The 16,188-nt window shown below is 43.0% G+C and overlaps 1 protein-coding gene across 5 annotated transcripts in view; it reads left to right on the top strand.

The window, feature by feature from the left end:
• LOC129698361 (serine/threonine-protein kinase Nek5-like) overlaps positions 1-16,188 on the top strand; it is a 50,341-nt gene that overhangs the window by 25,379 nt on the left and 8,774 nt on the right. For 4 of the 5 annotated variants that reach the window (XM_055637470.1, XM_055637469.1, XM_055637471.1 and 1 more), the window contains exons 12-18: positions 160-344; positions 1,531-1,609; positions 1,697-1,807; positions 4,456-4,539; positions 10,155-10,259; positions 15,003-15,074; positions 15,272-15,334. In XM_055637470.1, the coding sequence (XP_055493445.1) occupies positions 160-344; positions 1,531-1,609; positions 1,697-1,807; positions 4,456-4,539; positions 10,155-10,259; positions 15,003-15,074; positions 15,272-15,334 (699 nt within the window). The remainder of the gene's footprint in view (positions 1-159; positions 345-1,530; positions 1,610-1,696; positions 1,808-4,455; positions 4,540-10,154; positions 10,260-15,002; positions 15,075-15,271; positions 15,335-16,188) is intronic. The other variant, XM_055637472.1, reaches the window with a different exon arrangement.

Raw genomic sequence — 16,188 nt, 5'->3', positions numbered from 1 at the left:
TTCATTCTACGTGCTTACCACGAGTTAGATTTTTTTTTTAACTTGGGAGAGCTCTTGAATGAACTCATACAGTGGGACAGGGCTTTTAAGTTTTGAAGTTGGGATACAATTATTGTTAAAAAAAAATCAGTAAAATAACTTTGTAACCTATCTCCGCAGCAATTAGACAATCGCTCACCTGTGAAGCCGCGGTCTCCGCAGGTAGATGGACGGTACGGGCACTACCACGGTTATCTGGATTACCTAGAGAGGAGAAATAAAGACCACTTAGCTTCACCAGCGCCCCAGTTCAACTACTTAATTGAAGACTACAGGCAGAGAGCGAATCATGATCCAGTCCAATGGTACATTGGCTCTATTCTTTACCAACTATATCTGTAAAAAAATCAAACACTTTGAACAAAAAGATAACATTGCATTTTAAAATCACGTTTTGCCGTTTTCTCAGAAGTCAACTAAGAACTGTGGTCTGCTAACAATTGCCCTCACGGTCACTTCTGACTAAATGTTGAATGAGCAGACCACAAATATTTTCTCCAACAGGAACAAACCACAGATGAGAAGTCTCCTTGTAATTCCTCTGCATGAAAGTTTGTCTCTTGGGATTCTATTAAATCTTTCCCCACTTAAACCTTGATTCTCCGGTTCTCGAGTCCACTGCTCTGGGCAAAAGTCTCTGTGCATTCACCCTGTCTATCCCCTTCATCATGGTACACACCTCTATAAGATCACCCCTCATCCCCCTGTGCTCCAGGGAATAAATTCCTATCCTGCCCAACCTATCCCTATAACTCAGGCCCTCGAGTCCTGGTGCCACCCTTCACTTTTCTCTTCACTCTTTCCAGCATAAAAGCATCTTTCCGTTAGCAGGTTGATCAAAACTGATCACAATATTCCAAGTGTGGCCTCACCGACGTCTTTCAGATTTTCATTTGGTTCATTGTGAAATTAAAGTAATATAATTTTATTGAGGTTGAGAGAAGTAACTATAGCAATGTAAGACTGATTCCTGGGATGTCAGGACTGTCTTATGAAGAAAGACTGGATAGACTTGGTTTATACTCTCTAGAATTTAGAAGATTGAGAGGGGATCTTATAGAAACTTACAAAATTCTTAAGGGGTTGGACAGGCTAGATGCAGGAAGATTGTTCCCGATGTTAGGGAAGTCCAGGACAAGGGTCACAGCTTAAGGATAAGGGGGAAATCCTTTAAAACCGAGATTAGAAGAACTTTTTTCACGCAGAGAGTGGAGAATCTCTGGAACTCTCTGCCACAGAGGGTAGTTGAGGCCAGTTCATTGGCTATATTTAAGAGGGAGTTAGATGTGGCCCTTGTGGCTAAGGGGATCAGGGGGTATGGAGAGAAGGCAGGTACGGGATACTGAGTTGGATGATCAGCCATGATCATATTGAATGGCGGTGCAGGCTCGAAGGGCCGAATGGCCTACTCCTGCACCTAATTTCTATGTTTCTATGTTAAATCAGATAGATAGACAACAGACTTTCACAAATGTCACTGTGTTGTTTCAGGCATCGGGCAGCCCACGAAGAATACATCCAAAGGAAGCTGGAAGCGCAACAGTATAAGATGAAAGTCGAGAAACAATTGGTTAGTCACTGCAGTAGAAATTGATCTTATTGGGGCTGTCTTCTTTCTGTGTCGTATTGAAAGGGGTTTTGTGACCTTGTGTTACAGGGTATACGTCCAGCATCGTCAGACCCCGCTGCTCATCGAGTATGGTATCCAGACTCACTGGCCGGGCACCAACTTGAGAGGCAAGGACAGAGGAAAGGAGCAGACGATGAGGTAAACCACCAGAGATGCTGCAGCATTTTCCCTTCTCAATGGTGCATGTAGCGCCGTGTCATGGATGGTGTTTAAAGGCTCAGCAGTAGTCAGCTCAAAGTGGAAAGGATCGGCTTGTCAATGTATTTGATCTATGTTCTGAAACTTGCTGGATCATGCCCCAATCAAAATTAATTAAGGTGTACCATTTAGTTGGAAACCAGTTTGTATTGTAAAACATTTATAGTCATAGAGTGTAGGGTCTTGACCCGGAACGTCACTGATTCCTTCTCACCAGTGATGCTGCATGTCCCACTGAATTACTCCAACATTTTGTGCCTATCTATAGAATCAGAGCTGTACAGCACAGAAACAGGCCCTTCGGCCCATCTTGACAATGCCAAGCAAGTTGGCATACTGGGCTAGCCCCATTTGCCATCTAAACCGTTCCTACCTGCATGCAGAGTCATAGTTATAGTGTGGAAATAAGCCCTTCAGCCCACTTGCCCACTCCAAACAACATGCCCCATCTACCGTTGACTCCTGCCTATGTTTAGCCCATTTCCTTCTAAACCTATCCTATCCATGTACCTGTCAAAATGTTTCTTAAACGTTGTGGTATCTATGATACAATTAACTGTAGATTTGTGTGGAGCACGAGGCATTAAATAGTTTTAATCCACAATCCCAAAGCTTTGTTTAAAGTAAAGGTAGATGTTGGAGAAACATTTCGGGTTGAGACCAGACTTTTAAACTTTTGTTTAAAGTGAGATCATTATGAGATCCTATAAATTTATATCCTTCAATGGCCCAGTGAAACAGAGAACTATACAGTAATTACACATCCTTCATTGATGTCCAAGTGAGATAATTGAACGTTACAAGTATCCTCAACAATTAAATGAAAATAACACAAATGGCATGGCATCTTGTTGAACCTGTTTATTCTGACTTGGATCACAGTGATAATTTGAACTGAACACTTCAGGGCGTCACAGAGACACAGCTGATATCGAGCCTCTGCCTCTCAGCTCCAGCGAGCCTGGTTAATTCCTGACCTCTGCTGCTGTCTGCATGGAATTTGCAAGTTATACAGTCATACAGTGTGGAAGCAGGCCCTTCGGCCCAACTTGCTCACACCGGCCAACAATGTCCCAGCTGCACTAGTCTCACTTGCCTGCGCTTGGTCCATAACCCTCTAAACCTGTTCTATACATGTACCTGTCTAACTGTTTCTTCCATGATGGGATAGTCCCAGCCTCAACTACCTCCTCTGGCAGCTTGTTCCATAACCCACCACCATTTGTGTGAAAAAGTCACCCCTCGGATTCCTATTAAATCTTTTGCCCTTCACCTTGAACCTATGTCCTCTGGTCCTCGGTTCCCCTACTCCGTGCAAGAGACTGTTATCCCTGTGACTGTTTGGGAGGACCAGTTTCCTCCTATATTCCAATAACTTGCAGGTTGGTAACTTTGTTGGTTGCTGTAAATTGTCCCCGGTGTGTAGATGGTGGGGCGTGGTGGGGATAAAGTGGGAGAATATAATCCTATCTGACCAATTTGGCCTCGATATGCTGATGGCCTGTTCCATGTTGTATCTCCATGGCTCTACTAGTCAGATGTTGTTCCTGTCCTCACCAAAGAACCACCCTCGTGCATGCTAACTAAACTTCGTGAACAAACTGGAATTCAGTCATAATGGACAAAGGACATTTATTGTCACATACACCAATTGGTGCAGTGAAATTTGAGTTACCATGCAGCACACAAATAAGATAAACACAACACTGTAGAATAAGATAAACACTATAGAATGTAATATAGAACATAAAACATCCCCCACAACGGAATCAACGTTTCCCACTGTGAGGGAAGGCATAAAAGTTCAGTCATCTTCCTCATGTTCACCCGTGGTCGGAGCCTATATGAGGCCTCCGCAGTCGCCGCTACGGACGGCCCGATGTTTCAGGCCCTCTCGCCGGATGATGGTACTGTGGCGTTGGACAAACACTCTCAGCGGCTTGGATTGTCCGAATTGGCTGCTTCCTACCGGAGACTGCGGCTCCCGAAGTGCACAGGCCGAGCTGGGCAGAGCTCCAAAACTGGCGACCTCGGCGAAAGATCCCAGGCCTCCGTGATGTAAAAGTCAGCGCCGCCCGCGTCTGGAGGCTCCGCGGACCACAACTCCACGGTGTTAAAGTCGACAGTCCCAGCACTCCCGAGCCTCAACACGGCGACCTCGCTAAGGCATCGGCCGCACCGTGATGGTACCTCAGTGCTGCACCGCCGCTGAAGCTAAAGCTCTGGCTGGTCTCCGGCAGGAAATGCCGCACCAATCCAGATGGTAGGCCGCGAGGAGGGGGCGAAGAGGCGGCTCAGAGGGAAGACGCATCCTTGCCCCAGGTAGCGACTGTGAAAAACTGTTTCTCCCTCCCCCCCACATAAAAGACTAAAAGACCTCCACAACAAAACTTTTGACGGACTAAAAATGTACACCACTCGAGTTTGTGATACAAGGCGTTACAGAGATCCAACTTGATGTAAAGTTTCTGAAGATGGTAACATTATTTACTGGGAAGTTTGCACACAATCTCAGCCAATCAGTGGAAATTTATTGTAACTAACATCAAAGAAATATGGTTTTCAAACTTTGGCTTTTTATTTCCTAGGAATATCGCCAGCAGCTTAAGGAAATAAGGCAACAGTATCAGTGTGAGGTGAAAGAAATTAAAGGAAAAATGGACGAAAAGGAGGTGAGAAGTTGATCTGTTCAAAAATATGTTACATCGATATGGTACTTGCTAAATTCTGAAGGGTTCACCATAAGTTAGAGAACATTAGCTGACCAACAGGAGTTGAGGTATATCTGAACAATGCTCTAAACCAGCGTGTCACAGGTTGGTGCTTTTCGACCTGTCACATCATTGGTTTCAATTACATTCTTTTGGCCACCCAGCTTTGCTTCTTCCCATGCAGCAGGGATTAGTTCACAGGAAGGAACTGCAGATGCTGCTTTATACCAAAGATACAGAGTGCTGGAGTAGCTCAGTCAACATCTCAGGAGAAAAAGGAATAGGTGATGTTGCGGGTCGGGACTTCTGTCCGATCATGTTACAGGTTTTGAGGGATCCTCTCACTCTTCTATATTACGCTGAATGCAGGTCTCACCAACCCAATCTTTCCTCCTTTGGCAGTCCCACCACCACAGGGATAAGTCCAGCAAACCTTTGTGGTGCTCCTTGCATGTCAAGAACATCCTTCCTTGGGAAAATAGACCAACACTGTGCACTCAACCCCTCACCAGATCTTACAAATGACGTCTGTGGCTGTAGAAAATCTTTTTTTTTTTTTTTTTGTTTTTTTTTTTTTTTTGTTTATTTTATTAGAAGTTAATACAGCACAAAACAGTACAGTGGAACCTAATTTTAGGTGCCAACTATGTAATACCGTAATCCATTCTATGTACAACCTCTAGTTTTATGTTATAAGAAAGAAGTAAGCAGGACAAGAAAAAGAAAGCAATAGAAAGGGGAAAAAGTGGAAAAATAGATGGTAGAGAGTAGAAAAACGTGAAGTGTGTATATAAAAAATAAAAAAAGGAAGAGAGAAAGTGGAAAGTAGAAATAGAAGAGAAGGCCCCTTAAAAGAGAATTTTTCAAATCTGTATTCGGAGATGTAGATCTATCCGCGTCATGAACTGAAATCAGCAATCCTTACGGTACCGCTGCATCACATGATTCCAAAAAGTCGATGAAAGGAGACCAACTCCTTAAGAATTGGTCATATTTATCTATTAGTCGGAGTCTCATTTCTTCAAGGCGTGCTATGTCCATCATATTCCTAATCCACATTTTAACAGTTGGTGTGGTTGTATTTTTCCAAAATTTAAGTATCAATTTCTTTCCAATTATTAACCCATAATTAAAAGGCTGTAGAAAATCTTACTTGTGATTACATCGCAGGCAATGGACTCAGCCAACACACAAAAACAAGTTTAGTTTAGTTTAGAGATACAGCGCAGAAACAGGCCCTTCGGCCCACCAATTCTGCGCCGACCAGTGATCCCCGCACATTAACACTATCTTACACACACAATTTTACATTTATACCAAGCCAATTAACCTACAAACCAGTATGTCTTTGGAGTGTGGGAGGAAACTGAGGATCCCGGAGAAAAACCTACACAGTCACAGGGAGAACGTACAAACTCTATCCAGATTGCATCCGTGGTCTCTGGCGCTATCAAAAAAATTATTTAATATTTATTTATTTAATTTTTCTTTTATAATGTTCAGACATATTAGAAATTATATATGAATTATACATAAAATTTCCAAAAAGAAAGAAGATAGCAAAGAAAAACAAGACGGTTGGTGCAAAATACAATTAAACAAAAACCATGGTCATGACTGTGCAAGAGGTAGTCTGTAGTCTGAAGAAGGGTCCCGACCCAAAACGTCACCTATCCATTGTCTTCAGAGATGCTGCCTGACCCGCTGAGTCCCGCTTGACTTTCAGAAGGCTTTCGACAAGGTCCCACATAAGAGATTAGTATACAAATTTAAAGCACACGGTATTGGGGGTTCAGTATTGATGTGGATAGAGAACTGGCTGGTAGACAGGAAGCAAAGAGTAGGAGTAAATGGGTTCTTTTCATAATGGCAGGCAGTGACTAGTGGGGTACCGCAAGGCTCAGTGCTGGGACCCCAGCTATTTACGGTATATATAAATGATTTGGACGAGGGAATTGAATGCAACATCTCCAAGTTTGCGGATGACACAAAGCTGGGGGGCAGTGTTAGCTGTGTGGAGGATGCTAGGAGGCTACAAGGTGACTTGGATAGGCTAGGTGAGTGGGCAAATGCATGGCAGATGCAGTATAATGTGGATAAATGTGAGGTTATCCACTTTGGTGGCAAAAACAGGAAAGTAGACTGTTATCTGAATGGTGGCCGATTAGTAAAGGGGGAGATGCAACGAGACCTGGGTGTCATGGTACACCAGTCATTAAAAGTAGGCATGCAGGTGCAGCAGGCAGTGAAGAAGGCGAATGGTATGTTAGCATTCATAGCAAAAGGATTTGAGTATAGGAGCAGGGAGGTTCTACTTCAGTTGTACAGGGTCTTGGTGAGACCACACCTGGAGTATTGCGTACAGTTTTGGTCTCCTAATCTGAGGAAATACATTCTTGCCATAGAGGGAGTACAGAGAAGGTTCACCAGACTGATTCCTGGGATGTCAGGACTTTCATATGAAGAAAGACTGGATAGACTCGGTTTGTACTCACTAGAATTTAAAAGATTGAGTGGGGATCTTATAGAAACTTACAACATTCTTAAGGGGTTGGACAGGCTAGATGCAGGAAGATTGTTCCCGATGTTGGGGAAGTCCAGAACAAGGGGTCACAGTTTAAGGATAAGGGGGAAATCTTTTAGGACCGAGATGAGGAAAACATTTTTCACACAGAGAGTGGTGAATCTCTGGAATTCTCTGCCATGAAGATAGTTGAGGCCAGTTCATTGGCTATATTTCAGAGGGAGTTAGATGTGGCCCTTGTGGTTAAAGGGATCAGGGGGTATGGAGAGAAGGCAGGTACAGGATACTGAGTTGGATGATCAACCATGATCATATTGAATGGCGGTGCAGGCTCGAGGGGCCGAATGGCCTACTCCTGCACCTATTTTCTATGTTTCTATGTCACTCCAGCATTTTGAGTCTTTGTTTTGGGTAAATCAGCATCTGCCGTTCCTTGTTCGTAAAGTGGATCATAGTGTAGGATTAGGGCTGTGCAGGTTGGTTTCAGAAGCTGTGAAAGTAGCTGTTCATGAACCTGGTGGTGTGGGACTTAAGGCTTCTGTACCTCTTGCCCAACGGTAGCAGTGCGAAGAGGGGATAGAGTCATACAGTCGTAATACATGGAAACATGCCGGCCAAGATATCCTATCTACAGTGCATTCGGAAAGTATTTAGACCTCTTCAGTTTTTCCACATTTTCTTATGTTAAAGCCTTATTCTAAAATGGATTAAATTCAATTATTTATCATCAATCTACACACAATACCCCAGAATGAAGAAGCGAAAACAGGTGTTTAGAAATTTTTGCAAAATAATTAAAGAGAAATAACTGAAATATCACATTTGCATAAGTATTCAGATCCCTTGCTATGTCATTCAAAATTGAGCTTAGGTTCATCCTGTTTCCATTGATTATCCTTGAGATGTTTCTACAACTTGATTGGAGTCCACCAGTGGTAATTATTTTCTGATTTAACATGATTTGGAAAGGCACACACCTGTCTATATAAGGTCCCACAGTTGACAGTGCATGTCAGAGCAAAAACCAAGCCATGAAGATGAAGGAATTGTCCGTAGACCTCCGAGACAGGATTGTGTCGAGACACAGATCTGGGGAAGGGTATAAAACAATTTCTGCAGCATTGCAGATCCTGAAGAGCACAGTGGCCTCCGTCATTTATTAAATGGAAGAACTTTGGAACCACCAGGACTCTTCATAGAGCTGGCCGCCCGGCCAAACTGAGCAATCGGGGGTGAAGGGCCTTGGTCAGGGAGGTGACCAAGAACTCGATGGTCACTCTGACAGAGCTCCAGAGTTCATCTCCAGAGATGGGAGACCCTTCCAGAAGGACAACTATATCTGCGGCATTCCACCAATCAAGCTTTTATGGTTGAGTGGCCAGACGGAAGCCACTCCTCAGTAAAATACACATGACAGACCGCTTGGGGTTTGCCAAAAGGCACCAAAAGGACTCTCAGACCATCGGAAACAAGTTCTCTGGTCTGATGAAACCAAGATTGAACTCTTTGGCCTGAATGTCAAGCGTAACGTCTGGAGGAAACCAGGCACCGCTCATCACCTGGCCAATCCCATACCTACGGTGAAGCATGGTGGTGGCAGCATCATGCTGTGAGGATGTTTTTCAGTGGCAGGAACTTAGACTAGTCAGGATCGAGGGAAAGATGAGAGAATGAACAAGAACGTGCAGAGAGATCCTTGATGAAAACCTGCTCCAGAGCGTTCTGGACCTCAGACTGGAGTGGAGGTTCACCTTTGAACAGGACAACGACCCTAAGCACACAGCTAAGACAATGCAGGAATGGCTTCGTGACAAGTCTGTGAATGTCCTTGAGTGGCCCATTCAGAGCCCGGACTTGAACCCGATCGATCATTTCTGGAGGGACCTGAAAATAGCTGTGCATCGACGCTCCCCATTCAACCTGACAGAGCTTTAGAGGATCTGCGGAGAAGAATGGGAGAAATTACCCAAATACAGGTGTGCCAAGCTTGTAGCGTCATACCCAAGAAGACTTGAGGCTGTAATCGCTGCCAAAGGTGCCTCAACAATGTACTGAGTAAAGGGTCTGAATACTTATGTAAATGTGATATTTCAGTTATTTCTTTTTAATTACTTTGCAAAAATTTCTAAACATCTGTTTTTGCTTTTTTATTATGGGTTATTGTGTGTAGATTGTTGATTTATAAAAAAAAAAAAAGAATTTCCCCCATTTTAAAATAAGGCTGTAACATAACAAAATGTGGAAACAGTGATGGGGTCTGAATACTTTCTGAATGCACTGTACTCTAGTCCCACCTGCCTGCATTTGGCCCTTATCCAAACGTTTCCTATCCAAAAGCTTTTCAAAAAAAGTTATTATTTTAAATGTGCATTCACCCTATCTATTCCCCCTTATGATCTTATACACCTCTATAACATCACCCCTCATCCTCCTGCGCTCCAAGGTATAGAGTCCAAGCCTGCCCAATCTCTCCCTATAGCTCAGACCCTCAAGTCCTTGCAACATCCTTGTAAATAACTAAGTTACAGAGAAAGGTTGAACAAGTTAGGGCTTTATTCTTTGGAGCGCAGAAGGTTAAGGGGGGAATTGATAGAGGTCTTTAAAATGATGAGAGGGATAGACAGAGTTGGCGTGGATAAGCTTTTCCCACTGAGAGTAGGGAAGATTCAAACAAGGGGACATGACTTGCGAATTAAGGGACAGAAGTTTAGGGGTAACATGAGGGGGGACTTCTTTACTCAGAGAGTGGTGGCTGTGTGGAATGAGCTTCCAGTGGAGGTGGTGGAGGCAGGTTCGTTTTTTATCATTTAAAAATAAATTGGATAGTTATATGGACGGGAAAGGTATGGAGGGTTATGGTCTGAACGCAGGTGTATGGGACTAGGGGAGAATACGTGTTCGGCACGGACTAGAAGGGTCGAGATGGCCTGTTTCCGTGCTGTAATTGTTATATGGTTATATGGTTAAATCTTCATTGCACAGAATGATAATTTCTGTGGGGATAAATAGATGAATGTATTGGCAATGATCTTCTTCTCTGTGTGCACAACAGAATCAGACAGGTATTTCAAGTGAGACGTATCATGTTGACCGAGCAGCCCCCAGAGACGGAGTGGCTGACCCCCAGGAGTCCAGCAGGGACAAGGGTCCTGTGCAGGTACTGACACTCACCATTCAAAGTGATGCAAAGAGCATTTGAATATTTTTATTCAGTGTTCATCTATGAGGTCAAACAATTTGCATCAATTTATATTTCACAAATTAATCAATTGGTTAAAGTAATGCTTAATGCTCTTATTGAGGTGTACAAGATCATGAGGGGCATGGATAAAGTGAATGCTCACAGTCTTTTTCCTGGGGTAGAGGATCCTAAAACTAAAGGTCACAGGTGAGTGGGGAGAGATTTAAGTGGAACCTCGGGGACAACTCTTTCACTCAGAGGGTATTTCATATCTGGAATGAGCTGCCAGAGGAAGTTGTAAAAGCTAATACAATTACGATGTTTAAAAGACATTTGGACAAATATACGAATAAGAAGAATTTAAATGGCTATGGGCCAAATTCAGGCAAATGGGACTAACCCAGTATGTTAATTTGATTGCTATGGACAAGCTGGGCCGAAGGGCCTGTTTCCATTTTGTAGAGTTCTTTGACTATGTAAAGACTGACTAGTTCCATGAATATAATTTATAGAGGTCACTGAGGGACCCAGAGTTTGAGGTCACTGCTGAGGGAAAAGGCCACCTCAAGGACCTGGCAATAACTCGGGAGGAACCTCCCTGTTCCATAGCTGCTGGAATCGGGTGGCAGGTCATCAAGCTGGTTGAGCTTCCGAGACACACAACAGCAAACAAGAAAACAGATTGCCAAACACAGTGCCAAATAGAAAGTTGACGTGTTTTTGTTTAAAGTACCTGAAGTACCCAGGTTCCTAGCTTCAGGTTCCTGGGAGTCAACATCTCCGATGACCACTCTTGGACCCACAATACCTCTACTCTGATCAAGAAGGCTCATCAGCGTCTCTTCTTCCTGAGGAGACTGAAGAAGGTCCATCTGTCTCCTCAGATCCTGGTGAACGTCTACCGCTGCACCATCGAGAGCATCCTTACCAACTGCATCACAGTATGGTATGGCAACTGCTCTGTCTCCGACCGGAAGGCATTGCAGAGGGTGGTGAAAATTGCCCAACGCATCACCGGTTCCTCGCTCCCCTCCATTGAGTCTGTCCAAAGCAAGCACTGTCTGCGGAGGGCGCTCAGCATCGCCAAGGACTGCTCTCACCCCAACCATGGACTGTTTACCCTCCTACCATCCGGGAGGCGCTACAGGTCTCTCCGTTGCCGAACCAGCAGGTCGAGGAACAGCTTATTTCCGGCGGCTGTCACTCTACTCAACAACGTACCTCGGTGACTGCCAATCACCACCCCCCCCTCCGGACACTTATTATTATTTATTCAAATCGTTTGCTATGTCGCTCTTCCAGGGAGATGCTAAATGCATTTCGTTGTCTCTGTACTGTACACTGACAATGACAATTAAAATTGAATCTGAATCTGAATCTGAATCTGAAATATGTGTAATCCTACGGCACTTCCTACCATGGTTTTGAGGGCTGTAAGAGCACATTGACAACAGCTTTTGCAGCTTCTGTGTTGAAATATACTCACAGAAATCCTGACGTAACAATCAGGATAATAATACTGATTACCAATCTCGCTTTCATTGTGACAGGAGCATAATCTGTTAAAATAATATTCTGTCTGCGTAATTGGTGGCTTTATTGGAAGCCAAAAATGAGAGTGCGCGTGGAAATGTACTGATTATTCGTGTTGTGTGATGCAGAATTGTAATTTAAAAGAAACTGCTGATGTGGTAACGTGTGAATGTAAATGTACAGTTGATCAAGTTATCTTCCTCCCAACCGCGGGTCAAAATCAGTGCTTTATTTGTGGACATGATCAATAAACATACGTATCACGTTGCTGGAAAATGCAATATTAATGTTTAACTTTTTCGAGTGCGCCAGCACTTACTGTTACAAGAAATGCGCAGGTGAAGACAGTAACCATCATAATCTTTGGTAACCATTACACCATATCGTATCGTATACATTACCCAGCTAGTTATTGCCAGTGGTGTTTTAGTCTTGGTGCACTCTGTGTGGCACATTGGTATCTCGAAAAAGGTAAAATCTAGATTTTCAAATTCTTAGCATTTTTAATATCATAAACAGATTAAACAAAGTTTAAAAAAAAAAATTATAACATAGGCGGTCAGACAAATAAACAGCACAAGCAGCTTATAGAACGACAATCCACCATAGACACCAACAGCAAGGAACAATGTGCCCACTGCCACCGTTTAACCACATACAGTGCATTCAGAAAGTATTCAGACGCCTTCACTTTTTCCACATTTTGTTATGTTACAGCCTTATTCTAAATTGGATGAATTTGTTTTTATCATCAATCTACACACAATAACCCATAATAAAAAAGGGAAAACAGGTGTTTAGAAAGTTTTGAAAAGTAATTAACAAGAAATAATTACATATTACATGGTAAATGGTAGGGAATTGAAGAATGTAGGTACATGGTAAATGGTAGGGAATTGAAGAATGTAGGTACATGGTAAATGGTAGGGAATTGAAGAATGTAGGTGAACAGAGGGATCTGGGAATAACTGTGCACAGTTCCCTGAAAGTGGAATCTCATGTAGATAGGGTGGTAAAGAAAGCTTTTGGTGTGCTGGCCTTTATAAATCAGAGCATTGAGTATAGAAGTTGGGATGTAATGTTAAAATTGTACAAGGCATTGGTGAGGCCAATTCTGGAGTATGGTGTACAATTTTGGTCGCCTAATTATAGGAAGGATGTCAACAAAATAGAGAGAGTACAGAGGAGATTTACTAGAATGTTGCCTGGGTTTCAGCAACTAAGTTACAGAGAAAGGTTGAACAAGTTAGGGCTTTATTCTTTGGAGCGCAGAAGGTTAAGGGGGAACTTGATAGAGGTTTTTAAAATGATGAGAGGGATATACAAAGTTGACATGGAAAAGCTTATCCCACTGAGAGTAGGGAAGATTCAAACAAGGGGACATGACTTGAGAATTAAGGGACTGAAGTTTAGGGGTAACATGAGGGGGAACTTCTTTACTCAGAGAGTGGTAGCTGTGTGGAATGAGCTTCCAGTGAAGGTGGTGGAGGCAGGAGACTAGAAGGGTTGAGATGGCCTGTTTCCGTGCTGTAATTGTTATATGGTTATTATATGGTTAAATAACTGAAATATCACATTTACATAAGTATTCAGCCCCTTTACTCAGTACTTTGTTGAGGCTCCTTTGGCAGCGATTACAGCCTCAAGTCTTCTTGGGTATGACGCTACAAGCTTGTATTTGGGCAATTTCACCCATTCTTCTCTGCAGCCTTATTCTAAATTGGATTAATTTGTTTTTATCATCAATCTACACACAATAACCCATAATAAAAAAGAGAAAACAGGTGTTTAGAAAGTTTGTCAGGTTGGATGGGGAGCATCGATGCACAGCTATTTTCAGGTCCCTCCAGAGATGTTCGATCGGGTTCAAGTCCAGGCTCTGGCTGGGCCACTCAAGGACATTCACAGACTTGTCATGAAGCCACTCCTGCTTTGTCTTGGCTGTGTGCTTAGGGTCATTGTCCTGTTGGAAGGTGAACCTCCGCCCCAGTCTGAGGTCCAGAACGCTCTGGAGCAGTTTTTCATCAAGGATCTCTCTGTACTTTGCTCTGTTCATCTTTACCTCGATCCCGACTAATTTCCCAATTCCTGCCACTGAAAAACATCCCCACAGCATGATGCTGCCACCACCATGCTTCACGTAGGTATGGTATTAGCCAGGTGATGAGCGGTGCCTGGTTTCCACCAGACGTGACGCTTGGCATTCAGGCCAAAGAGTTCAATTTTGGTTTCATCAGACCAGAGAATCTTGTTTCTCATGCCTTTCGGCAAACTCCAAGCGGGCTGTCATGTGCCTGATACTGAGGAGTGGCTTCCGTCTGGCCACTCTACCATAAAGGCCTGATTGGTGGAGTGCTGCAGATATATTTGTCCTTCTGGAAGGTTCTCCCATCTCCACAGAGGAACTCTGGAGCTCTGTCAGAGTGACCATCGAGTTCTTGGTCACCTCCCTGACCAAGGCCCTTCTCCCCCGATTGCTCAGTTTGGCCGGGTTGGCCAGCTCTATGAAGGGTCCTGGTGGTTCCAAAGTTCTTCCATTTAAGAATGACAGAGGCCACTGTGCTCTTCGGGTAGTGCAATGCTCCAGAAATTGTTTTATACCCTTCTCCAGATCTGTGTCTCGTCACAATCCTGTTTCGGAGGTCTACGGACAATTCCTTCATCTTCATGGCTTGGCTTTTGCTCTGACATGCACTGTCAACTGTGGGACCTTATATAGGCATGCGTGTGCCTTTCCAAATCATGTCCAATTAATTTAATTTACCACTGGTGGACTCCAATCAAGTTGTAGAAACATCTCAAGGATAATCAGTGGAAACATGATGAACCTAAGCTCAATTTTGAGTGACATTGCAAAGGGTCTGAATGTAAATGTGATATTTAGGTTATTTCTTTTTAATTACTTTGCAAAAAATTCTAAACATCTGTTTTCGCTTCTTCATTCTGGGGTATTGTGTGTAGATTGATGATTCAAAAAAATGAATTTAATCCATTTTAAACTAAGGCTGTAAGGTAACAAAATGTGGAAAAAGTGAAGGGATCTGAATACTTTCTGAATGCATTGTATACAGCACTGGGTATTAGAAACACTGGGTAATGGAAACACACATCACCTGAGCTAGTTTTGGTGCAATATCCTAGATCTGAATTTTTTCTTGACTGTTCATTATGTCTTACACTTTCTAGGTTACTGAGAAAGATCTGAAACATCATCACCCGTCAGAAAATGGACAAATAGATCATAAACACAAGGTACAGGTAATTCTTCCAAGAAACACATCATAATATTCAGAATTGTTCTTTAGATGTTAGATCCAAATACATATGTCAATATTTCCTGGGTGTTGGTGGCAGGATGTCACCGTTTGCAGTGTATCCCTGATCCAGAGTATTTTACAGTCAATAATCTAATGTTTCATAATGAAAACTAATATACAGCTTCTCTTCCTCTGAAGGGCGGTATAAAGTTTGAAATACGGTCGGACGGTGAATTACATTGTGATGACTCCCAACATAAGGTGAGGAAAATTTGTTGCGATGTTTTCTAAAAAGAACAGTGTGTAATAACTTTGAAGTATTTTGAAGCTTAATTAAATCGTAAATCACTTAAGGCCCTGTCCCACGATGCGAGTTTACCCAAGAGCTCTCCCAAGTTTAAAATAAAAATCAAACTCGTAGTAAGTACGTAGAATGTACGTAGCGGGTACGTCAGAGCTCGTGGATGTCTCGTAGCAGCTCGTAATACTAACGGCAGGTACTCGGGGAAACGGGGAAACTCATGAGGTTTTTTCAACAGTGTGAAAAATTTCCAAGAGTAAAAAAATACTCATGATGCAGTACCACGAGTTTGATTTTTTTTTAAACTCGGGAGAGCTCTTGGGTAAATTTGCATCGTGGGACAAGGGGGCTTTAAAATGTGATATCTGTAACGACCTGCCAGATTGGTATTTCAACCTAAATGAAACAGGATAACTGACAAGGAAAAGTTCACAAATTCCTGATTTTTGCATTGGCATTTGCTCTGAATATCTGGGGGGAATCAGAACAATTACTACCTGAAAACATGGTATGTGTCAGAGTGGCTTGGCTTTGAAATCTCCCTCTGTTATACAAGAAGTTTGGATGCTTGTTATGGATGCCCACAAATCCATGAGGACAACGATGAGAAGGCCTACCGGGAGGAGGTGGCTGATCTAGCACTCTGGTGCCAGGATAACAGCCTCCTCTTGAACATCAAAAAAACGAAGGAGCTGATCATGGACTTTAGGAGGGCACATCATCCGAGGACGTACACTCCATTGAGGATAAATGGGGATCCTGTGGATAGGGTGAACTGTTTTAAATATCTGGGAGTCCACATCTCTGAGGATAT

This window comes from Leucoraja erinacea, chromosome 6 (assembly GCF_028641065.1).
Source record: "Leucoraja erinacea ecotype New England chromosome 6, Leri_hhj_1, whole genome shotgun sequence".
Classification (NCBI taxonomy): domain Eukaryota; kingdom Metazoa; phylum Chordata; class Chondrichthyes; order Rajiformes; family Rajidae; genus Leucoraja; species Leucoraja erinaceus.
This window is presented reverse-complemented; position numbering and strand designations above follow the sequence as displayed.